This window comes from Ursus americanus, chromosome 25 (assembly GCF_024610735.1).
Source record: "Ursus americanus isolate L20-20 chromosome 25, mUrsAme1.1.p, whole genome shotgun sequence".
Classification (NCBI taxonomy): domain Eukaryota; kingdom Metazoa; phylum Chordata; class Mammalia; order Carnivora; family Ursidae; genus Ursus; species Ursus americanus.
Genome location: NC_142151.1, coordinates 20342199 through 20368661, shown reverse-complemented (window position 1 = coordinate 20368661; position 26463 = coordinate 20342199). Strand labels below are relative to the sequence as shown.

The window sequence follows — 26463 nt, the reverse complement described above, 5'->3', positions numbered from 1 at the left end:
CTTTTAGAGCAACTGATGACATGACTTAAATGCATTGCAGGCAGTGTGTGCACACGCATGCACGCTTGTGTGTAAATTTCCTTCACAATTGTCTCGCGTCAGTAGAATGGGCATTACAGATGTTGCGTCAAAAGAAAAAAACAGTCAAGCAGTGAACATTATGTCAACAGACTTCAGTTTGGAAGATCTACACATCCTACCTGGGTTTCTTACTAATAAATGTATCACCAGTTCATCTAAGTTTTCTCTCTCTCAAAATCTCCCACTCTTTGCAGCTCTTCCATATCTTGTATCATTCATTCTGATTCTTTTCCACATGCTTTTTCAGTGACTTACCCATTCATTTGTTCATTTGTTCAAAAATTTTGTGGAAGCCTTCTAAGTGCTAGCTTTGGGAGGAGAGAAGATAGTTACAAATGTGAATGAGATAATATTTGCCCTTAAGGAGTTGGCTTTTTGTTCTAACAGTTAACTTGACATAATTTTGATTGTCTTCTCTCTGTTCTCTCCCTCTCTGCCATTCTGTCTTACCTTCCCCCTTTACCTCTCCCAGAATTCCTTCTCTTTCACTTCTATTTCTTCCTCTCACCTGAATGACCTCATCCTTCTACTCTTATTCTCCTTGTTCTTTTCATATTCCTTTATTCTTCTCACGGGGTACTTATGCAATGGTATTTCTCTTCTCTCTGCACCTCATTTTTTTTTTGTTTTTTCTCTCTTATTTTGAATTTATAAGCTTATTCTCCTCCTCTTTTTTTTTTTCTTTGCAAAAATATTTGAGGAACTTAAAACTGAAACAACAACAACAAACCCCAAGTGCATGGTCATGTTCACTCAGTGAGGTCAAGACTATTTGTTTTATTCACTCCTATATCTCCACCACCAAGAACAATTCAGGACGTAGTAGGTTAAGAAACAAGATTTCTGGTAAGTCAATTAAAGTAAAATGCTATTTTATTTTGGAGGGAAAAAAATGTCATTTTGGCCCCTCTTTCTAAGAGGTAGGTCCTATAATGATAGCAATTAGAAGTTCTTAATTGAAGGAATAGTCCATCTAGTAGAACTGCTGTGCATTTGATTACCTCAGACATGAAACAAAAGCCACTGAGATGTCTCCAGACAGAATAAAAGGATATAACTAGGCCTCCTGAGATGTCATATAGGAATATTTCATCCTGTTCTCTTCTATAAGGCATTAATTGTTAAATTAATTGAGACTGGTAGTATCTGAAAGTATAAATAAGTGCCTTTGAAAACCTATCAGGCCACTATGGATAGTGTAAGACTGAGATCTCAGAGGTTAGGGCTGAAAGAATTTTGGGGGAGATCTAAGTCAACTTCTCATTTGGCAGATGAGGAAACTCAAGTCCAAAGTGGGCAAATTACTGGCTCAAATTCACAATGTTTATTAGTGGCAAACTTCAAAATGAGAATTCTTCCAGGCCCCTGGATTCTAAATTCTTGTCTCACATCAAACTTACTCTCATTATTGCAGAAGAAAGGTTTCTTCCATTACCATATCTAAAGCTGTTACAGTGTTCCTGCTGAATGTCCAGAATCAAAACAGCCTTGTGGAACAGACCAACTCAGGATAATCCCTGGGGAGCATGTTCTATTCCATAAAGCCAATTATTTTATATTACTAAAGTAAGTTAAATTTATCATCTAGGACAATCTTGAAGCAGATATTAATTGCATACATGTTTTACAAAGGATATGTTGACAGTTATTTAAAATTTTAAGGTCCTTTTTATCAAATATGTCAGAATTTTTATACTCAAATGGGATTTTACTTTCCAAAGAGTCATGCTGGGATGCAAGAGTTTTTCCCAGGGATGTTGCCATTTCTTTGGCTGCTTCCAATAGCAAAGCTACTCTTAAAGGTTAAATCTTTGCCATTGTTGGGAATATTCTGAAAAATATGGAAAGCAATTTCAAAAGAGGAGTTTTAGAATGCTATAGACGATAACATTTTTGCCATGCAGTTGTAGTCTTTTAAGGCAACTGCTTTCAAGGGCTAGTACTCATGTAATGAATATATTATCTTTCATTTGTTTAAACATATTTAATCATTTATTGTGTGGATATACTTTATGTGCTTGCTTTTGGCTTAGAGACACCATGATGTTGTTGAAAGAATATTATACTTTAAAGAGATATTGACCTTTCTAAACTCAGTTTCCTTTAAATGAGGGTAACAAAACTTACCTCATAAAGATGCTTTGAGGATACAAGTGAGATAATGAAAGTTATGGTGTTTTGTAAATTGCAAAATACAAAGAACTTTGTCCATCTACCATTAGGATCATAGGGATAGTTAAAGACAGGGCTTCTACTCTCTCCAGAATCTTCTTGCAATTCCTGTTTATAACTAACATCCTTAATCTACATTGCTGATTGCTAGCAAGGCAATGCTACCGCACTCAGTTAAGTCTACATTGCTGTGATAACTTCCAGAAGCAATAGTATATAAATTTTGCAGTCACTAATTGTCTTGGACTTTTTAGATGGTAAAAAGTATAACTGATATTCACTTAAGAGCAGGAGAAACCAGGTTAGTGAGGGTGATGGAGATTGGACTATGGAGACAAGACAGATAGGTAAGCATAGAAGGAAGCATAGGAAGAAAGCTGGAGAGCAAGCAGTAAATAAGCAGCAGATGAACTAACAGAAGCCAGATCATTAGATCAGGAGCATTGGCCTTTGAGCTATAGGCAGAGTTTGGACAGTCAGGCAGTACAGTCAGGGTGGTAGGCCTGGCACATAGTAGTGGCTCAATAATTTATTCAAATAGGCAATATATAGTTGGGTGGAAGAATGAACACAGCTGTCTCTGGGAACTCACGTTCAGAGGTAGAGTGATAGCAAGGACTCTTGAAAGGAAAAGACAGGGTAGTTCCTTCAAGATCCAGCTTTGTATTAAGATTGACAGATCCTGGAAACTAAGAAAACTAATCATCCACCCTATTTTAGATGACATAGGTCTGAAAACATCAATAAATATTCTCCTGACCAACTGCAAAGAGCTAAAGAGAGCTGTCGTGTGGTTCACCAGGTTGAGGAATAGCATTCTCTCCTGAAACAAACAATAGAGACTACAAAAAGTAGCATGGAGACCTTTCCAGTTATCTGAGTGTTCAAAGAAAAAAAAAATTGTTTATGAATAGCATATGTCTTTTGTGCCAGGCAAGTACTAATCACTTCCATGTATATCATCTTGCTTAAATTTTACAAAATTTTATAAGGTACTTATTATTCCTATTTTTAAAATGGAAAAATTTGAGGTTTGATTAGATTAAAAGACCTATACAATGTCACTTCACTAATGATGGGCAGAGGCAAGGTTCAAGGACTGTGTTTTACATTGTCAGGTTGCCCTATACAGGAAGATGTAGATTTAATATTTTTAATAATTTCTCTTAGATAACCAAATTCAAAGGAGATGACAGATTTTGGTGACAATAACAGCTCCCATGTCAAAGTACTGTCAGCTATTCCACAATAAAACCACAATTCCTTTCTCATAGTTATGATGTTTACAATCAAATCATCTTATTTTGAACCTCTATCAATAATTAATTTGATTAAACAAGCCAACCTCCTCAGATTACTTAATGAGTGAACCTACCCTTGGTAGGAGACAGTTAGTCCTGCCACATCAGAATTTTCACAGCCCAGTGCAAACAGGGAAAGGAATAGGAGGTACCCAAGAACAGATGATCCCAAGTAGAGTTTTGCAGCTCCATACACACTGATTCTGAACTTTTTCATAACGATCCCCCCAGAGAATATTCCAAGGGCCACTGCAGGTATGTTGATAAGCCCTAAGGAACAACAACAAAAACAACAAACAATTATATATATACATATACATATATATAATTTTGTGAATCTCTAAAAGAAATCTGAGTGTACTGGCATAAACTTTCTAAGAGATTATACAAAACTATATAATAGTTTCTGACAAGTTATTAGACTGGCTGGTCATTTTAAGTTATAGAAATATTCATTCACGATTTTGATCAGTGTCTAGGTTATAGATGAATGATAGCACAACTAAGAGTCTCAGAAGTCTGCCTCACACAATGTCAAGCACAGAATTTAAAATTAATAAACACTGAATTAATCAATGAGTCAATGTCTTTCTGGTCTAATCCCAGGATTAACAGGTACAATCAAAGGGCAACTAGGTGACAGGTGATGTTCTTTAAGTTTGTGCATAAAACAATAATAGACACATGGAATTCAGGGAACAAAAACACAGTTTTGGTTCTTTTTTTCTGGCCCAAACAAAATTTATTTTTATTTAGACTCTTAGTTGCTTAGTTTGGTATCCTTCCTTACAATCACAACAACAAAATAACAATAACAAAACAATGTATTATTTGACTATTTTTATATTTGCTATTTGCTTATAATGTACCAGCCATTCAGGTAAGCATTTGATATATCTCTCACATTTATCCTTCACCACAACCCTAGTAGATAGCCATATTGCTATTTTCACTTCAGCAGCAATTTATTCATGGTCATGGTTAGTAAGTGTTAAAACCAGAGTTGACAATATAGAGTCTGATGTCAAATCCCATGCTTTCAATCACTACATTATACTGTCTCTCCTTCAAAGGATTTGGGACACAGAATTCTTGATAAATAGATATGCAATCTCACTGGTAATCAAATAAATGTGGTTTTAGAACAATACTAGGAAGAGATCCAACAAAGTGGTTGAGAGCTTGGATTCTGGACACCTAACTGCCTGGTTTGGATCTCAGTTCCACACCTTAATAGCTGTGTAACGGCAGGTGATTCTCTGAGCTTCTATAAACCTGTCTCCTTACCTATAATATGGAACAAAAATAGTGCTGAGGTAACTAACATGAAAAGTTCCTAGCACAATATATGGCACAAAAATATCGTTCAATTAAGTTGTTACTAGCATTTTAATCTATCAGATTCACAAACATGAAAATATTGGGATGGGTGGGTGGAGTGGAACATGTCTGTGTTAGAAAAGGTGGGGAAAGAGGCTCTTTGGTGACTTCTTGGTTAGATTTTAAATTGGTAAATGTTAAAATTAAAACTAGATCGCATTAGAAATCAACCCGCCTTGAAGGGGGCAAGAACACAAAATTGGTGAAATAAAAAAAAAGAGAAGGTGCTAGTTTTTCTTTCTTTCCCAGCTAAACTGAGGTTTGTAGCTGTAACAAGTGGCAGAGATGAATGTATCCTGGGCCCCTAAAGAGCCAAATCTCAACTAAGAGGAACCTGATTATTATTTATTTTTAAAAAGAGAGAATATAATGGAAAATAATATAACAAACATGGTTTCTCATGACCTGAGTTAATAAATGCTAATATTTTCTCCCTATTTTTCTGATTTTTAAATATGGAGATATATAAAACAGATTCCTTCTCGGTTCCAGATTCCATCTTCCTTCTCAAGAGCTAAGCTTTGCCATGGATTTGGTGTGTGTCATTTGAGTCCCTATTTCTACATACACATGTTCATAGCACTTGACTGAATCCCCCTCTCATAGACCTAAGACTTACACAAAAGGGGCAGAGTCCTAGTCTCTCTTTCAATTCCATCTCCCAAAAGCAGTTTATAAAAAACACATCTTCTGAAAACGAGACTGTAAATTGAAACCTTGAGAGAATGTACTTAGAATTTCATTTATTTTGCAAAATACCAATCCAAACCTGGGACATAAGGAGTCATAGCATAAAGGATATCCTTTGATACCCTTTATAGCTTCATGCTGTGTGGGTTTCCACTGAACTTTCCCCACCCTGATCTGGCCTAGAAGAGCCTGAGATGATTCTAAGGGCATTGCTCCCTCAGTACAGGATGTTAAAAATCGGGAATATCCTCTCCTGACTGACCTCCTCTTAGAGGCCTGTGTTCTCATGAAACTTCCAGAAAGTTTCATGTGTTCTCTTGGCTCTAGTCCTTTCTGTACAAGATATCTGCTTCGGATGATACACGTCCTTTCAAAACACCATCCTTGTTCCCACATTTTCATCTTGTAACACCTCTTTATCATTTTGCTTTTGATTTAGGTATTAACACCTTCTTCTACAGGATTTTCTTCTGACTCCAAGATAAGGTTTCTTCTCCCAGAGTTCTCTGGGCTTCTCCTAATTAGAAACTTATTGCAATCTCCACCAGCCATATGGTGCCTCCAGGGACATCTCTAGCATCAGGGTGCATGAGTTGGTCATTAGAAAGCCCTTTTCTCCCTCTGCCTCTGGCCCTTGCACAGGGTCCCATAGGCAGCAGTCTTGGTCCTTGTCACAATTCTGTGTTAGCTTATCTGGTTTTCACCCCTCACCCTCCAATCTCACCTTCAAGGCAAAAACTGTGCTCACCATCATATCCTGTGCTCCTTGCAGTTTTCCATAAAAATGTGCTAAATGACTAAACTTTAGTTTATTCACATATAACATTTCTCCTGGATATTTTACTTTCCTATTTCAAAATAAATGAATTATAACATGATTCCGTAAAACAGAAGTAGTACATTTCAAATATACTGTTAGCTTGATTCTCCCCTTCAAAATCCCTAGGATCTGTAAGCTATTTATGCTGGGCCAAGCTGAGTTGATAGCAGATTTCCTGAACATCAAATAAGATGTGCTGCTTGCCTCCGAGAGCTTCTCTTCTTTCATCTTAGGCATTTTTAAGTCAGTTAATGAAGTAGAAATTTCACTGTGACTTCTTCATTACACACTTTTTTTCACTCACACCATAAAATGTTCTGATCTTAAAACCATCTTTTATTTAGATGTTTACCATCTAAATACTGCAAATGGAAATACTAGTTGTAATTTACACCAGCAGCCACAATTTGTTTCAATTTATGTATTTCTTTTGAATTTAATGTATTTACTCAAATAACAGGAAAGCTAGGAGAAATTTAAGAAAAAATATGTTGTTGTTACTTCTGTATACTCATTCATGCTGAAGACCTTATTCTTTGTTACTGTTCTATACAGGAGTTATGAGACTCATGTAAAATATTTTAAGATGGACAGTTCAATTACAATATAATTTGAGAATTCTGATTCCCATACACATGTATGATAGCCTTAGCCATTAACATGAAATAATAAGTTATAATAATAATAATAGTACTTTGGGATGATTTAGAGCTTTTCTCCCAGCAAAGTAAAATTCTGTAATATATAACGGACCTTCACAATATTATGCTAATGTTAGAAGATATAAATATTAAAATTTGAATTTTACAGAGAGATAAATGCAAGGAAAAATTTATGGGACTTTTCACACTCATGTAGCCAACTGGGTGTAGACAAAGAAGTAAAATTAGTCATCTTTCTTCAGTATAATAAAAGAATTTTCTGCCTCACAAACAAACAAAAAGATTGTTTTCCATTTTCTCACAAATCTTTAATATAACTTGACTTAATTCTAGAACACATCATAACACATATTTAATTTGCTATGCTTGCTTAGCCACAAAAAATTAGTATTTTCTATTATAAGCAACTTGCCCCAAAGAATTATCATAACTTTTCCTTATTTGTCTGTGTAACATCTACAAGAATGGAGAATGATAATCATTGTTGTCAATGAGAGTCAATGTCATGTATCATGTCCACTAGGTATTGTTTTATTTAATAAAAAAAACTCCAAGAAATTAAGAAAAATGACTAAATAATTGCAATCTGTGTATTAAGAAGGAAAGCAAAACATAAGATCATTTACATAGGAGAAGCTTTTAAAAAAAGGAGAAAAATTAAACTTCTTCCAGTGGAAATTGCAATGAGGGAAAAAAAAACCCACACACTCGAAAAAGCAAAATCATTTTGCCATATGCCTCCTCTCTCTGAATTTGAAACATTTCTGTTGCTTATTTTTCTTTAATTTTCTTTGCAAAATTAAAATAGTTAACATGAGAAAATATTATTTCTAAACTTTAGAAATACAGCCAACATAGCAAAACATGTACCGCAAAACTAAATCATCATTGTAACAACTGGCCCTTGAACACAAGGAAAATTTGTTTAGTCTTTCTGCCATGTCATGTCAAATGCCTTCTGTGAGAGCAGAGGGGAAATGTGCTTTCTTTGTGCTTCTCACTTATTTTATCACAGAAAGGATGACTCTTTGTAGCCTCTCCCAACCCACCCCCCAAAAAATGAAGGAGAAAAGAGAGAGAAATATGATAAAAGAAGAGAAAGAAGTGAGAGAACAGTATTTGTTGAATGACAGCTATATATATTTACGATGCATTTTATAGATCTTATTTAATCTCTATTTCAACCTAATGATGCATTTATTTTCACTACTCTAAAGGTAATCAAAGTAAGTGTTATGGATATTGACTCATTTTCCCACTTACCCATACTCTGCTTTTTTTCCATACTTAACTAATGTGAAACCAAGATGCATTCAGGAAAGAATCCTAGCTATAATGATTGAAATCATTAGACACTAATACTTATCTCTCACAAAAGTACTTGAATTATACATAGACATGACATGATAAAAACTATGAGGAATTGGAATTTCAGACAAACCTTGATAGATGAGTCAAAAAATTCTGATGATGAGCTTGGATCTCAGGGACCATCTGAGTGTGCAGAGGATTATGGTTAAAAGAAATCAATTGCCCACAACTTAGAAAAGAATTATTAGATTCTCCTTGTCAGTTTTCCAAAAATAATTCTATCCAGAGAGTACATAAAACTCAGGGGAAATAATTTTATTCCTGGCTACATAATAATATATGTATGCTATTAGGCAGGCCATTGAATCTCTCAGAATTTCAAGTTCTTTCATCTGTGCTAATTTTTCTCAAAAATAATTGTATAGGCAAAAGTATTTCATTTATCTACCTAATAAAGGAATGAGATAACATATAATCTCATTTTCTATTATAAATATCTTTCCCCAAACAATGCTTTTAATTTTTCTTTATGAAATAAATGTTTTTAATTTGAAGCCAGAAATGTATTTATCATTCTAGTGACACCCAAATCAAATGCCCTCAAACTCAAAGTGCTATGCACGTATTGAATAATAAGAACTAAACATACACTTAAAGATGCATCACTTGCAATTCATGGGGAAAAGATGGCTTTTTCATTTTGATAAATGAACCTTGACCTTCTCCTTGACATTATACCAAAAATAAATAAATTGAAATCTATTATAACCAGGGGCACCTGGGTGGCTCAGTCAGTTAAACAACTGCCTTCCACTTGGGTCATGATCCCAGGGCCTTGGGATCAAGCCTGGCATCCAGCTTAGCTGGGAATCTGCTTCTCCCTCTCCTTTTGCCCCTCCCTCCCACTTGTGCTCTTTCTCAAATAAATAAATAAATAAAATCTTTTATAAAAAATCCACTATCTAGGGTGGCTCAGTCGTTAAGCGTCTGCCTTCGGCTCAGGGCGTGATCCTGGCGTTCTGGGATCGAGCCCCACATCAGGCTCATCCGCTGGGACCCTGCTTCTTCCTCTCCCACTCCGCCTGCTTGTGTTCCCTCTCTCGCTGGCTGTCTCTCTCTGTCGAATGAATAAATAAAATCTTTAAAAAAAAAATCCACTATCTGAAATGTATCATAACCTAAACGTGAAAGTTAAAACACTTAGGCTACTAGTAGAAATATTAGGAAAACATTTTCGTGGCCTTAGGATTTGACAATGATTTCTGAAAACAGGTTTAAAAGAGAAAGGAAAAGACTGGAAAATGGACTTGATTAAAAATAAGCAGCTCACTATTAGGAGAGTGAAAAGAAGAATTGAAAGTCTGTGAGAAAATAGTTATAACACATATATTCAATAAAGAACTTGTATCAAGAAAAAAGTACCTACCCCTACAAATCAATAAGAAAAAGACTGACAGCTCAAGAGAAAAAGGCAAACAATCTGAACATAATTGACAAACGAGAATGTTGAAATGACCAACAAGCCTGCAAAAAAGTGCTCAACATCATTAGTTATCAGTTAAATGCAAATAAACTATAATAAGATATCACCACACCCCATAAGAAGAGTTACAATGAGAAAGACTGGCAATACTAAGTATGATAGGGATGTGGAGCAACTGGAATGTTCTTATACTTCTCGTGTGAGTATAAATTTACACAACCCTATTGTAAATGTTTTGGTTATATTTACTGGATCTAAACGTACATACTTCCTATGACCCAGCAGTTCTGATCCAAGATACAGCCAAGAAAAACTGCTGTGTACACACCCACCAAAATACATATAGAATGGTCATGCAGTGTTATTTATAATAGTCAAAAGCAGAAAACAACCCAAATGCCCACCGACAATAAAATGAATAAACTGTGGTATATTCATGTGATAGTATATGACACAGCAATGAAAAAGATCAAACTGTTATACACAACATGAATGAATCTCATAGATTTCACTTTGATTGAAATAAGCTAGACACCAGAGAGTACACAGCATACTATTCCATTTGTATAAAGTTCAAAAACCAGGAGGCTGATCTATGATGACAGAGTTCAGGATAATTATTAGCTCTGGGAAAGCATATGGAGTAGGAGGAGGTTTGAGGGAGCCCTCTGTGGTTCTGAAATGAACTCCATATTCTAGCTGATAGTTACTACACAGATTTTTGTGTAAACATTTATCCAGCTGAGCTACACATTTAGGGGCTCTAGAGTTAACTATTGCTTGTAAGTTATAGCTCAATAAACACAAAGGAGATTTTGAAATAAAATAAAAAGAATGTCTCCTAAGGTTTTAGTTCTCTTCTGTTCTTGTTAAAGTCAGTATAAAGCACTGATGGGCATGGAGAGGGTTTTGGGGGGAATAAAATCTAAAATGTTTCTTCAGGTCAACCATTAAATCATGCAATTAACTTAATTTGAACCAATTAATGTTAAAGTAAAAGTTGAGTGGTATAGCTTTAATATTTATAATTTAGCAGAATAGTCTGAACAGTCAATTAAATTAGCATCTGCTAAGTGCCCATTATCCAGGATTGTTACAGGACAATTACATATTCTGAAATAAGTTCAGCGGCCTCTTTCAGAGATAGATACATAGAACAATTTTAAAATATTTTAGGAAGAAGAAATGTCTTTAAATCTTTGGAGTTTCCTACCATTAAGGAATATGTCCAAAGGAATAACATATATTTATGTCTTGAAACAGAAGCATTAAATGATGTTCTCATGGACTAAGGGAGCTAATCCAGGTTTTAAAAGTATCCAGTTACTTGAAGCATGATGTTTATGTACCTACACATTCTGGTTCTTCTTCATTCATTTCTTCATACTTTTCTTTGTCCTTTAATAGCTTTCTCATTGTTGACTGATCTGCTATGCTAGAAACATAGCCCCTTTGAATAACCTGGATGCCAGGACTCAGAAAAGTCCTTCAACTCTGGGCAAAAACAAACTTTGTTTTTGCAATGAACACCTTTTAACCTCCCTGAATACTCACTTTTTATAATCCTAGAAACTCTTCAGGTAAAATGGCCGCTGTTAGGAGGTTTTGGCTTCACTTGAAAGACACATACCCAGCATCACAATCTCCTAATAAAATGCATGTTCGATTTATGTAATAGTCTCAAAGTCACTCATTTACAGTTGTGAATAATTCTTGCTACAAAGTTGTACCACAGATGACCTCAGCATTTTAACTGGATATTTTTCACTCTGCTAGATTTTTTTTCACTCACTTTTTGACTTCATATCTAAAATGCCATAAATCACCTTCAGTCGAAACATAAAAACAGCTTTCTCTAAAATGCCTAAGTTAATGAGACGTATCTGATAGTGCCTAGTGGCAAGCATGAAGGACAGGTGAGCATACCGATAACAAGGTTGGCCTTAGAGGATGACTGCCCATACTGCTGCTCGATGTACTTGGGTTTATAGGTCACCATTCCAAACAAAGAATTGAACTGAACCGTACTGGCGCACAAATATAACAAGTACAGTGGATTTCCAAAGAGATTCTTCAGTGATGGGAGAAAATCTATAAGGCAAAAGTAACATGGAGTTATTCAAGACAGTGTTACACTTGGCAGAAGACACAGCCTTGGCACCAGGGCATTGCCGGCCGAGCCCCACTGCCACAGTTATTAGGAGCAGTTATGGCGTGGTACACATACACACTATGAAATGAAGCATTGGCACAAGTCAAGGCTGAGATCCGTCAGGTTCATGTCTAGACACAGGCATTCGCTTCTACAGGCATATAATTCAATTACACTTAGAGGTATAAGTCAGACAGGAACACGTTCCTCCCAATGATATGGGTAGAAGGAAAGAGGGACAAGAATACTCCCTCCTTACAGAGCTCAAAGTCATTGGCAGGACATCAAGAACTTCATTTTTCTAGTCTCTCCTCTTCAAACTTGCATCATGGTCATGGAGAAAGAAACATGAATGTTATCTCCATTTAATTTAATGAACTTTAGGGTAAGAAACGAGTTTGGCATTCTCCCTTCTTCCTATTATTCAGCTGAAGAGTTTGAAATGTGAAGATTTCCTGTAAATCTTGCTTGCTGGGCCCAACTGTGGGGGACCAGTCTTTCTCATGGCCATTCTTTTTCTACATGGGAGGAATTCACGTTAGCATTCTGGCCTTGTGCCCCACACCACACTCACTCCTTTGATCAATGGTGGGAACATGCACTGACACATTTGTCAAATGACTGAATCTCATCTGTTAAAAAGCCACAGGCTCTGAAGATTCACTCTTTTCTGTCCACCCAGACTGATGGGAAGCAACAATCCCAGATAGGGGCCGTTGCCAGGTCTAACCTGAGTGGTGTAAGGGTGGGAATGTCAGCAAGAAGGTTACCAAAACTTTGGGTCATGTTTTTAATCCACTCTCCAGTAATAAAGCTGACTTTGTAATCTTCAATTCCGCTTCCTTTATAGTTTCTCAATGTTTCTGAACAAATGATGGGGAGAGAGGGGTATTATTTATAGATTCCCTACAGAGTCTCAACAGGAAAACTGAAAGTGCTTCAAAATCAAGAAGAATCGGGCTCACCTCTTGCCATTTCCATTATTTTTGATTCTTCTCCAAGAGGCGTTTGGTAGTCTGTATGATCGTCCATAATAAACTTGGATTTCTCAGAGGAGGAACTGGAATCCTCTCCACTTCGGGGTCTCGGCAGACTCTTTGGTAAACACCAGAAAGGCAGAGCTGCAAGAAGACTTACAATTCCTGCTATTAGGTAACCCAGCCACCAGGCTCCTACCCACTGGGGATCCTTTGGAGTAATGGTTACATGATCTGAAAGGCAGAGAGGATGGCTAAATAGCACATACAGCAAAGCCAGTGAGTTGAAATAAGCCTCTTTAAAAAAAAAATCCTAGCATTATCTCTATCACATCATAAAAATACCTAATAATTCATGCACAATAACTTTCTAGTCTGAACATGATCATCATCTTGCTTTTTGAAGGAAACATGGTGCTTTTTTTGGGGAACATGATGCATTTCTTCATTTCTTCCTTAGATTTAAAATACAGAGAGTCTAAGTCCTGGGGGAGGGGGTCTTACTCTGCCCTGGGGTTCTACCAAGGGTCCTTCTGGCCCATGACAGGAAACAAGAACCCTGTGAGGGAAAATTATGGGGACTCCAAGCCTTCCTCTGGCTCCCCAACATCAGCACCACTTGTATCTCGTCCACATATTGAACATCTAAGATTCTTTTCAAAGAAAGAGTTAAATCCTACACATTCTGGTCCCAATCTAGTCTAAAACACTCAGAATGTTATTCACTAAAGGATGGGTAGTAATACTTCAGAGCTATTCTAGGTCTGAAGCAAGATTTGTATGTGTAAATAAAATGTCAATATCTTATTCACCATCAAAACTTTATTTTTTACCCCATTTCTTATTGATGAAAAGGTAAGTAGTGATGAAGTTCTTTTGAACTAAATCAAGTGTCTTTTCTTTCCTATATAAGAATCCATAAAACTTATGATAGAATACCTCCACCGTCCTCTGTGGGAACAATGAAACAAACACATGTTCTTTGACAACTAGGCTCAATTGCCACATTATACTTAGTAAAACGTTCACACTGGCTCATCACTGTATCTTCATTGCTTCCCCTTAACAGTTTCCCACTGTACCACTCATCACACCTACACTTGCTTATCTGTATCAATCTCCATGACTGGATTTTAAAACCCCAGGAAGTCGAGGTGCTCAACTACCATTTTGTTCACCATTTTGTGGTAGAATAGCACCTGGGATAGAATAGATGCAAAATTAATGAGGTTAACAAATAAATAAATGAAGGAATAAATACCATTTTTGGAATGCATTTAATTTTAACACACAAAGACTTCAAAATGCAGTTTCAGAATTTTTAAAAATGAAACTTGTTTTCTTGTTTCTAAATGCTTTCTTAAACTTCTTAAAAAAGAAAGAAACATAATGTACATATCTAGGAGGTACATCTCGCAAGGAAAGGAACACATTAATAGCTACAGAAAGATGAGGTCCCCCATTTATTCCCTCCACAAGCACTCTCCTAAAGAGTAAGGTAGGCTCACTCTCATATGCCTCCACCTGAAAAAGATTTGTACAGTAAAGAACATATTTTGGTTGCCAGAAGACTTTCAATTCTTGGTCTTCCTGGCAAGTCTAGAAAATACAGTATCAATTGATATGTCTGTCATGTTGTTACGCCTGAACCAACAAGAGCCAACAGGAAGCCACAGTTTCTAGTCTTAACTATGCCGGAATGCATGTGAAGTGGCCAACCAGAAGTGAAAAGGGACACACCTGAATGACAAACCAGGGGTCATCCAGTTCTAACCACTGCCTGTTTTTCATGTTCCATTTATTAACGCATGTGGTGAATGTATCAATGACAGATTTTCAGCAGATTATTTTCATTTTATGAAAGATTACCATCCTGTCACTTTATAAAAAGGGAATTTGATATTTTCTACACTATCCCCATTTAAAAAAAAAAACTGCAGTGACTAAGATAAATAAATAAATAAATAAAACAAACTTCCTTACCTAGGTTTACAAAGCCAATGTCAACATACAGTCTGGCACATAATGAGCCTAGCAGGAAACCAAAGATCGGTCCTATAATTGCAACCGTCTGCACACACCCTGCACCCGAAAAAAAAAAAAGTGTCATTTCTCTGCTTTTGTAAATTAATAAAATTTTAAACAAGAAATTGGAGCGAGATTCAATTAGTAGCTGAAAATATTTCATCAACTCATCATTTAAGTGTGCTTAATTTGTCAATTTTTCAACCTTTTTGAATCAGGAAATAAGTCCTTCTCAGTTTTGGAAGAAGAATGAACACTTGGAAGGCGTTAATTACCTCTTAGTAAGGAAATAACACCAACATTCTGAGGAAGATAACTTCCCCCAAATGAAGCAAACTTCACTCGTTAGAATTAGATTTCCCTACTGATAAAAATCAGAATTATTCCATTTTGACAGTCCTTCAAAACCTTTTTCTAGTTGGTTAAGCGTAAGAGTCATTTTGACATTAAAATTGATTTCTTCCACCTTAGTGCAAAACTGCATGCGTTCAGAGAGTCTGTGGGACCATCTGTGAGAGTGGTAGCTATGCAGATCCCTGAACACAGCCAGCCAAAGAGCTAGACCTGGGAGTGCAGAGAGGTGCTCTTTGGAATAATCATGACCAGCCTGGGCAGCGTTAACAGGAAACGGGAGCAGATTGCTTAAACAACACCGCTCTGGTTACCAGAAAGGTAGCTCTTCCCTGCAAAGTATGTCCCATCTGCCTTTCATTTCGTCACAGAGCTTGACGCATACATATCGCTGGCAGATTAACTTAAATTAAGAGGAGGAGTATGGGGCGCCTGGGTGGCACAGCGGTTGGGCGTCTGCCTTCGGCTCAGGGCGTGATCCTGGCATTATGGGATCGAGCCCCACATCAGGCTCCTCCGCTAGGAGCCTGCTTCTTCCTCTCCCACTCCCCCTGCTTGTGTTCCCTCTCTCGCTGGCTGTCTCTATCTCTGTCAAATAAATAAATAAAATATTAAAAAAAAAAAAAAGAGGAGGAGTAAATGGCAGTTACCAGATCCTTTCTGGAAGAGAAGAAGGGGTGAAGAGAGAGAGCAGGAAGGGGACACCCTGACACCTACATGCATCTCTTGGCTTGCTACCTTTCCTCTAGTCCCGAGTGACTGCCTAGCACACATGAGGGAGCTTCTGTTCCAGGTCCTCATTTACGCTGCACTTTTCCGTTAGAGCAGGTAACTGTTTCTAATCACAGCCTTCCTGACTGTAATGAGAGCCCTCGGGAGCTCTGCACACATGGTCATAGCAGAACAATACTGTGGAGCTAGTCACAGCCCCTCTCAGTGAATTTCAATCTTGTCCTCTATCCCTTATAGGCCGGGCCCTCAAAAGATCAGAACCCCAAGAAATCAAGACTGATGTGTGAAATGGAGAAAAATTTAGTTTCCAAGACGTAAGAGGCACTCAATAAATGCTGCTTAGATGCATTTGGCGCTGGAGTTTGAGTTTGCTGTAGTGTGTGTGTGTGTGTGTGTGTGTGTGTGTGTGTGTGTGTGTGATTTTAGCTGCTGGTCTATCTATGGGCAACTGTTCCAGACATGGGTTAGCCTCAGGCCTTGCTCTCATCCTTCCTGTGTTTTTATCCATTCATACCTGCTATTGAGAACTCAGAACTCCTTGCCTATCCCTCATAGGAAGAAAATGCTTTAAATAGGGCTTAAAAGATGGGAAATAGTTTCTAGGGTTCTGGAAACAAAATAAAAAATAAATATAAATGACGCCTAAATGCTTCAGTAGTACAATTAATTCAGCAAAAAGAACCTATGAAGTCTGAAGTCCATGAAGATATTTGCACAATCATGGCATACATCCTGGCTGTTGATCTTCCAGTTATTTCCTTTTAGTCTGATGTTCTTTCCCTAATGCAATTGGGCCTTCTAATTCCAAGTTTCTTCATCATCAAAATCCTCAGTGTGGCCCTCAGAAACGTGTGAACTCAATAAAGGAACTGGATCTGAAGGATAAAACCTTCCATGCCCTATTTAGTTTGGAATGGAGTTGAGAAAACCAGGTACCCTGCTTCCCAAGAAGATGAATGAAGTAGGCATTACCAATATAGAAAGCAGAATTGTCTTCACTGGCAAAATCATCAAGATAGGCGATGCCTAGAGGCTGAATAGGAGTTTCCCCAATTCCACGAAGAAGGTTCCCGAGGAAAACATAAACCCACATGGAAGAGCTGGCATCCATTTCACATTCTTGAAAGGAGAGCAAACAAGAGGAATGAAATTAGATCAGTATCAAAGTTAAATATTTATTCTGCATTTCTACAAGCTGTCCTAAAATTGGACTAGGATGTAAAAGTGAAAATTTCAATAGACATGATTTTATAGGAGTCAGAGCAAGATTGGAAAATATTTTGGCTTCAATGTTTTAGGCAACATAAATCCCCCAGAGATTTTGACCAAGAAACTCTTTTGATTCTTCTTTCTGATCCCTTGTTTCTTATTTTCTCTTCTCTTTTTTATTCTATATTTACACTGAAATTTTGAATTCCTATGCTCCAATAACATTAAACATCCTGTCTGTGACAAGACACAAAATTTTGAAAGAAGACTTCTCTTCCCTTAATCTTTAAACATTTCTATTTTTCGACAGAAATCACTTGTAATTTTATTGCTGACCAAGTTTTATCTGAAATTCAAAATTTTGTATGGGTGATACTTCACTTTGGGCAGCATCACAATTGTTTGACAGTGAATAACCATTTTTAGGGCTCACGTTTAGGAAACTAATATCACATAAAAATTTAAAACCCTATGCTTTAGTAGTATAACTATTCCAACAAAAATAACTTTTTGGCAGTATTCTTAGAATGAAATTCAAAGCTAACAATTTTTAAATGCTTTTATAGAAGTCATGTCTTGATATAATCATGTGAAGCTGGAGAATTAACTCCCATATCACAAGTGAAATACACTTTGAAGAGTCTAATCACCTTAATAAAAGCGATACTATTTCCTATCTCCGACCATCACCACTTGTGAGTGCTCCCTCTCTGTGAAGCCCTGCGCTAAGTGGTTGGCAGGCATTTTAAAAATTAAATTCTCCTAATAATTCTATGAGGTAGGAGTTATTTCCACTTATTAGTAGCCCTTTAAGTAAAATTTGAAGGTAAAATATGGGTTATTTAGAACTGAGGTGAATTCTTTTGTGCGGATGAGTCAGACTGTGTGACAGACAAGACTATTGGGTAGTCTTGTTGCTTCTAACTTTGCCTCTTCTGAAAATGTAGCCAAGTGACCAAGCGTTTTTTATTTATCTTCTGTGGATTTCCATTCCACTCCCCCAAATATAATGTGAATTCCTTTTCCAAAAAAAAAAAAAAAAAGATTCTAATGTCTCTTCTACACCTAACATGCGTGTGATCCCAAGAAGCTTGTTGGTAGGGAAGTCTTATAGATAGGAGAAGACATCTTAGATCTATGCTTTCCAGTGTAGTAACCATGCACCACATGTGGCTACTGAAATGTAAATTAATTAAAGTTACAGAAAATTAAAAATTCAGGTCCTCAGTCACAGGATCTATATCACAGTAGTCAACAGTCACATGTGGCTAATGGCTGCTGTATTGGACAGCATAGATATAGAACAGAGAGTTCTGCTGGACAGCTCTGCTCTCCAGTGTTGTGGGGGAAATGAGAGTTGTACGTGGAGCATTTTTGAGAAGAGCCCTATATTTACCCCACTATCATTTTTAGGATGAATTTTGTGCTCACTATGTCTGATGTCCACTTAGGTCTATGAGGGAGCAGGACCTCATTTAAAGGAAAGAAGAAGATTGAGTTGTGAGTCTTTTACTGGGTATCTGTCTAATAACTTGTCTCTTTACATTAAAAATATTTTAATTCCTGCCTCTAAACCCTGTTTCTCTTCTTAACATTAAAGGTTTAAATATTTCCTAATTAGTTGTATTGCTATTTATATCACATCTTTAGTGATTATCAAAAACAAAAAAAAACCCAAAATACCTTCAGTGACTGTACACCATGTAGAGATAAAAGTCCAAACTCTCCTCTTACACTCTCCTCTTCTTCAGAAGAGGAGTGCTTCAGAAAAAGGTGCTTTTCTGCTTTTTTCCATATAGCAGGATGGGATAAACTTTTTACAAGATTACATCTTCCCTACCTCCTCCCCTCATATTTCTAGATTTCTTTATCTTCTGGCCCTTCCCTTCATCCAAATAACCAGACCTCAAATGTTCACTGCTCAGGAAAAAGACATCTCAAAAGAAAGTACTGATGAGGATACTAGGGGAAATAAAAGGTTTTATGCTATAGATAAAAGATTTACATGACTAGCAGGTAGATAAAAGAGAAGCTTCACAGAAATCAATCTGGAGGCTAGGAGCAGGGAGTGAGGTAGGTGGTGAAGAGGAAGTGCAGAGCATGTCAATGCTGAAGGGCAGTGGAGAGAGGGCATTTGAGATCCTGCTTCTGTAGCATCCTAGAAACATGGCAAACAGCTGTGGGGAGATGCGTGGACTCCATGAGCAGGGAGAATCTGAGCCACCATGGCTAGGTAGAGCCCAGGAAAGTAACAAGACCCAAGAGATGAGACGGCTGTCCACTGTGGCTAAACATCCCTGCTTTTGGCTCCTCAAAGGGTTTCCAGATGATTCCCATGTTCCCAAGGGTAGTTCATACAATGCATTGCTATGGGATATGTGTCAGCCATATGGAACTCTAGACATTCTAACAAAAATCCCTGCATCCTGTCTTGTGTGGAAAATAAAACTATTTCCAAGCTTCCAAGACTGTCACCTCTACATCAAAGACAGCTGCTGTGCTAAAAAGAACATAAAGGTAGATATAGAAGGGCCCTAAAGTGACATGTATGACCAAACACCGTGGTCAGAGGGATTTTTAATATTTAAGTTGACCAGGGACTGATAACACCAAGAGGCCTCTCCCACGACTACCCCCTTTGCTACTATGTAAGCTCCCTAGAATGTAAGCAACCCGTGGGGGAAAAGGGTGAAGGTTACGGACAAACTGAGATTAAATTTTTGTAATTCTGATGAAAAGGAGCTGGACACAGATTCTCAATTGAGATCTGAGCAATGGACTGAGATTTGTACATGCCAAGCTAGTTTTATCCTGATTTGACTGCCCACCTTATTTGGAACCACTGTGAGCTTTTCTCAGTCACTGGCAATTAGTGCCTCTTTCCATAAGATTTGAATCTCTGCTTATTCTCTTAGGATCTCATCATATACTGCCTTATATTCTAGGAATTTTTATGGCATTATAATATCTCAATTTAAGTAGTAAAGCTTTTGACAGAAAAAAAAATCACAGAAATTTTTGTCCATCCTAAAGCACATATAAAGTCTTTTTTAAAAAGGCTTTCTTAGTGAAGTAAAAAAAACCATCTTACCATCATTTCTTTTGGATTGTGATTTTTCTATAACCGAGCGAGGTAATTGATTGTCTGACTCCAAGGAACATGGAGAGAGGCTGAGAGTGGAATTAGAGAAAGGAGAATACTTTTCATATCTGTACCTGTACAAAAAGAATGTTTTCTTTACTACAGACTCATTTAACATCATGCTAAAAATATTATATGGACACACTACATGATTCATTAGGGCACATGTTTGAGTTTGCAGCTACCCCTGAATCTGAATCACTAAAACCAAACCAGCATTTAACAGCAGTGACCTGAAGATATAGCCAGAAAGTCTGCCAGAAAGCCTGGTTCATTGGTATTCCACCATATGTGAACCAATTACCCGGTGTAGTAAAATAACAGTAAGAATCATTTACAAAGGTTCATCTTAATGTAAAAATAATGACTTTAAATCACCTGCTCCCCTGAAGAAAAAATATCCAACACTTTATGAAATCATGATTATCTCTAAGTCAGAGGAAAAGAAATAATTTAAAAACTATGGTCTTGCACACAGGTTTTGGAGTTGTAAATTTAGAACAACTGCATTGCTGATTCTAGAGAACTGATGATGACATGTGGGGCTTTGGAGTTTAAGTTCTTATTTAAATTCCAGTTAGTTAACATACAGTGTAATATTAGTTTCAGGTGTACAATATAGTGATTCCACACTTCCTGTAACACCAGGTGCTCATCACATGTGCACTCCTTAATCCCCATCACCTATTTAACCTGTCCCCCCACCGACCTCCCTCTGGAAACCATCAGTTTGTTCTCTAGAGTTAAGCGTCTGTTTTTTGGCTTGCCTCCCCCCACCCCCGCCCCGCTTTGGTCATTTGTTTTGCTTCTTAAATTCCATGTGAGTGAAATCATATGGTATTTGTCTTTCTCTGACTGACTTATTTCACTTAACATAATACCCTCTAACTCCATCCATGTTGTTACAAATGACAAATTTCTTTTTGATGGCGGAGTAATTTTCCATTGTGTATATATAGCAAATCTTCTTTATCCATTCATCAGTCAGTGGACACTTGAGCTGTTTCCATAATTTGGCTATTGGAGATAATGCTGCTATAAACATAGGGGTGCATGTATCACTTCGAATCAGTATTTTTATATCCTTTGGGTAGATACCTAGTAGAGCAATTACTGGATCATAGGGTCATCCTATTTTTAACTTTTTGAGGAACCTCCATACTGTTTTTCACACAGTGGCTGCACCAGTTTGCATTCCCACTAACAGTGCAAGAGGGTTTGTCCTTTCTCCACATCCTCACCAACACCTGTTATTTCTTGTGTTTTTTATTTTAGCCATTCTTACAGGTGTGAGATGATATCTTATTGTAGTTTTAATTTGTATTTCCCCGATGGTTAGTGATATTGAGCATCTTTTCATGCGTCTGTTGGCCATCTGTATGTATTCTTTGGAAAAATGTTTATTCATGTCTTCTTCCCATTTTTAGATGGCATTATTCATTTTTTGAGTGTTGAGTTTTATAAGTTCTTTATATATTTTGGATAATAACCTTTATCAGATGTCATTTGCAAATATCTTCTCCCATTCCATAGGTTGCCTTTTAGTTTTGTTGATTGTTTCCCTCACTGTGAAGAAGCTTTCTATTTTGCTGAAATCTCAATAGTTTATTTTTTCTTTTGTTTCCCTTGCTCCAGGAGACATATCTAGAAAGGAGATGGCTGATACCAAAGAGGTTACCACCTATGTTCTCCTATAGGATTTTTCTGGTTTCAGGTCTCACATTTAGGTCTTCCATCCATTTTATTTTTGTGTGTGGTGTAAGGAAGTGGTCCAGCTTCTTTCTTTCACATGTTGCTGTCCAGTTTTCCCAACACCATTTATTGAAGACACTGTCTTTTTCCCACTGGATATTCTTTTCTGCTTTGTCAAAGATTAGTTGGCCGTATAGTTGTGAGTTCATTTCTGGATTTTCAATTCTCTTTCATTGATCTATGTGTCTATTTTCGTGCTGGTACCATACTATCTTGATCACTATAGCTTTGTAATATAACTTGAAGTCCAGAACTGTGATGCCTCCAGCTTTTCTTTTCTTTTCTCATGTGTTTTTTTTTTCTTTTTTCTTTTTTCTTTCTTTCTTTTTTTTTTTTTTTTGTGACTATTTGGGGTCTTTTGTGGCGCCATACAAATTTTAGAATTGTTTATTCAAGCTCTGTGAAAATTGCTGGTGGTATTTTGGTAGGGATTGCATTAAATGTGTGGATTGCTTTGGGTAGGATAGACATTTTTAACAATATTTGTTCTTCCAATCTATGAGGATGGAATATCTTTCCAGTTCTTTGTGTCATCTTCAATTTCTTTCAACAGGGTTTTATAGTTTTTAGAGTATAGGTCTTTCACCTCTTTGGTTTGGTTTATTCCTAGGTATCTTACTTTTTGCTGCAATTGTACATGGGATTGATTCCTTCTCTTTCTGCTACTTCACCATTGGTGAACATAAATGCAACAGATTCTGTACATTGATTTTGTACCCTACCACTTTACTGAATTTGTTTATCAGTTCTAGCAGTATTTTTTGTGGAGTCTTTCAGGTTTTCTATATGGAGTATCATGTCGTCTCCAAATAGTGGAAGTTTGACTTCTTCCTTTATGATTTGCATGCCTTTTATTTTTGTTGTTGTTGTTGTCTGATTGCTGTGGCTAGGAGTCCCAGCACCATATTGAATAAAATTGGTGGGAAAGGATATCCCTGTCTTGTTCATGACCATAGAGGAAAAGCTCTCAGTTTTTCTCCACTGAGGATGATAGCTGTGGATTTTTCACAGATGGCCTTTATTATGTTGAGGTATGTTCCCTCTAAACCTACTTTGTTGAGAATTTTTATCATGAATGGATGTTGTACTTTGACAAATTTTTTTTTTGCATCTACTGAAATAATCGTATGGTTTTTATCCTTTCTTTTATTAACACGGTATTTCACACTGACTGATTTCTGAATATTGAACCACACTTGAAACCCAGAAATAAATACCACTTGATCGTGGTGAACGATTTTTTTTAATGTATTGTTGGATTCAGTTTGCTAGTATTCTATTGGGAATTTTTGCATCCATGTTCATTAGGGATATTGGCTGGTAGTTTTCTGTTTTAGCGAAGTCTTTGCCTGGTTTTGATATCAGGGTAATGCTGGCCTAATAGAATGACTTTGAAAGTTTTCCTTCCTTTTCTATTTTTTGGAATAGTTTGAGAAGAATAGGTATTAACTCTTCTTTAAATGTTCCTTAGAATTCCCCTGTGAAGCCAGCTGGCCCTGGATTTTTGTTTGTTTGGAGGTTTTTGATTACTGATTCAGTATCTTAGTTGGTCATAGGTCTATTCAACTTTTCCATTTCTTCCTGTTTCAGTTTTTATAATTTATGTGTTTCTAGGAATTAATCTACTTCTAAGTTGTCCAATTTGTGGCATATAGTTTTTCATAATATTCTCTTGTAATTGTTTATATTTTTGTGATGTTAGCTATTTCTCCTCTCTCCTTTATGATTTTTTAAAAGATTTTCTTTATTAGAGAGAGAAAGCACACAAGCAGAGGGGAGAGGGAGAGAGAAGCAGACTCCCCACTGACCAGGGAGCCTGATCCAGGGCTCGATCCTCAGACCCTCAAATCATGACCCGAGCCAAAGGCAGACACTTAACCACTTAACCAACTGAGCCACACGGGCACCCCTCTCCTTTGTGATTTTATTTATTTGGGTCCTTTTTCTTGTCTTTTTTGAGAAGTCTGGCTAGAGGTTTAGTAATATTAATTTTTTTCAAAGAACCAGCTCCTGGTTTCATTGATCTATTTATTGTTTTTTTAGTTTCTATACTATTTATTTCTACTCTTTATTATTTCCCTCATTCTGCTGGGATTAGGCTTCATTTATTGTTTTTTCTAGCTCCTTTAGGTGTAAGGTTAGGTTGTTTGAGATTTTTCTTGCTTCTTGAGGTAGGCTTTATTGCTCTGTACTGCCCTCTTAGAATAACTTTTGCTGCATCCCAAAAGTTTGGACCATTGTGTTTTCATTTTCATTTGTTTTGGTGTATTTTTTTCATTTCTTTTTTGGTTTTCTGGTTGACCCATTCATTGTTTAGTAGCATGTCATTTAACCTCCATGTGTTTGTTGTCTTTCCAGATTTTTTCTTGTGGTTGACCTCTAGTTTCATAGTGTTGTGGTCAGAAAAGGTGCTTGGTATGATTTCAATCTTTTTGTATTTGTTGAGGGCTGATTTGTGACCTATTATGTGATCTATTCTGAAGAATGTTCTATGTGCACTTGAAAAGAATGTATATTTTGCTGTTTTAGAATCAAACGTTCTGAATATATTAAGTCCATCTGTTCAGTGTGTCATTCAAAGCCACTGTTTCTGTATTTATTTTCTGTTTAGATCATCTGTCCATTGATGTAAGTGGGGTATTAAAGTCCCCTATTATTGTATTATTATCAATAGTTCCTTTATTTTGCTATTGTTTTATGTATTTGGGTGCTCCCAAGTTGAGTGCATAAATATTTACAATTGTTAGAACTTCTTGTTGGATTGTCCCCTTCATTATGAGATAGTACTCTTCTTTGTTTCTTGTTACAGTCTTTGTTTTAAAGCCTAGTTTGTCTGATATAAGTGTTGCTACTCTGGCTTTCTTTTGACATCCATTTGCATGATAAATATTTCTCCATCCCTCACTTTCAGTATGCAGGTATCTATAGGTCTAAAATGAGTGTCTTAGAGTTGCATATAGACGGATTTTATAAAATATATTCTGACACCCTATGTCTTTTAATTGTTTAGTCCATTTACATTCAAAGTAATTATGGGTAGACATGTATTTATTGCCATTTTATCACTTGTTTTGTCATTGCTTCTGGAAATTTTTTTGATCTTTTCTTGTCTTTGTTACTTTTAGTCTCCTTTGTCCTAAAAGAGTCCCTAATATTTCTTGAAGAGCTGGTTTAATGGTCATGAACTCATTTAGTTCTTATTTATCAGGGAAACTCCTTATCTCACCTTCTATCCTGAATGGTGGCCTTTTTGGATAGAACTCTTGGCTGCAGATTTTTCCCATTCAGCACTTTGAATATATCATGCCACTCTCTTCTGGCTTGCCAAGTTTCTGTTGAGAAGTCTGCAACCAGCCTTATGGGTTTTCCCTTATAAGTTAAGGACTTATTTTGTCTTTCTACCTTTTTGTTTCTTTATCACTATATTTTGCAAACTTAATTACAATAAATCTTGGTGTTGGCCTGCTTTTGTTGATTTTGATGGGAGTTTTCTGTGCCTCCTAGATCTGGATGTCTGCTTCCTTCCCCAGATTAGGGAAGTTTTCAGCTATTATTTCCTCAAATAAATTTTCTGTCCCCTTTCTCTCTCTTCTTTTTCTGGGACTCCTATAATATGAATGCTATTATGTTTGATGGAGTCCCTGATTTCCCTAAGTGTATTCTCATGTTTCATGATCCTTCTTTATCTCTTTTGTTCAGCTTCATTATTTTCCATTGTCTTCTAGGTCACTAATCTGTTCCTCTGTTTCTTCCAGCCTGCTGTTCATTGCATCAAGTCTGTTTCCAGTTTTTATTGTATTCTTCATCTATGATTCTTTTTTTCTTTTTAACTCTTTTATCTCTACGGTAAGGATCTCCCTGATGTCTTCTATTCTTCTTTCAAGTCCAGTGAGTACCCTTATGGTTCTTTCTTTATATTCTCCATCAGGCATGTTACTTACATCTTTTTCACTTAGATCTCTGGCTGTGGTCTTATCTTGTTCTTTCATTTGCAAATAAATGCCTCCATCTTTGCATTTTTTCTAAGTCTCTGCCTTCTTTGTGTTAGAAAAGCCAGTTATCTTTCCTGCTCCTGTAAGTTATGGCCTCATAAATAAGAGCTCAGGTAGTACCCATGGCCTGGTTTCAGGGAGCGTCTCAGGTATGTGCTGCATGTGCTCTACTGTTGTGTTTTATCTGAGCTATCCCTTAGTCCAGTCATCCTTAGAGACTCTCCTTATCTG

The 26463-nt window shown here is 36.7% G+C and overlaps 1 protein-coding gene across 1 annotated transcript in view; it reads right to left on the bottom strand.

The window, feature by feature from the left end:
* The window catches only part of SLCO1C1 (solute carrier organic anion transporter family member 1C1), a 61046-nt gene that overhangs the window by 13271 nt on the left and 21312 nt on the right, over window positions 1-26463 (bottom strand). The window contains exons 5-10 of the mRNA XM_045781411.2: window positions 20438-20562; window positions 17110-17256; window positions 15013-15111; window positions 13018-13263; window positions 11827-11991; window positions 3629-3824 (exon numbers count right to left, since the gene is read on the bottom strand). Of these exons, the coding sequence (XP_045637367.1) occupies window positions 3629-3824; window positions 11827-11991; window positions 13018-13263; window positions 15013-15111; window positions 17110-17256; window positions 20438-20562 (978 nt within the window). The remainder of the gene's footprint in view (window positions 1-3628; window positions 3825-11826; window positions 11992-13017; window positions 13264-15012; window positions 15112-17109; window positions 17257-20437; window positions 20563-26463) is intronic.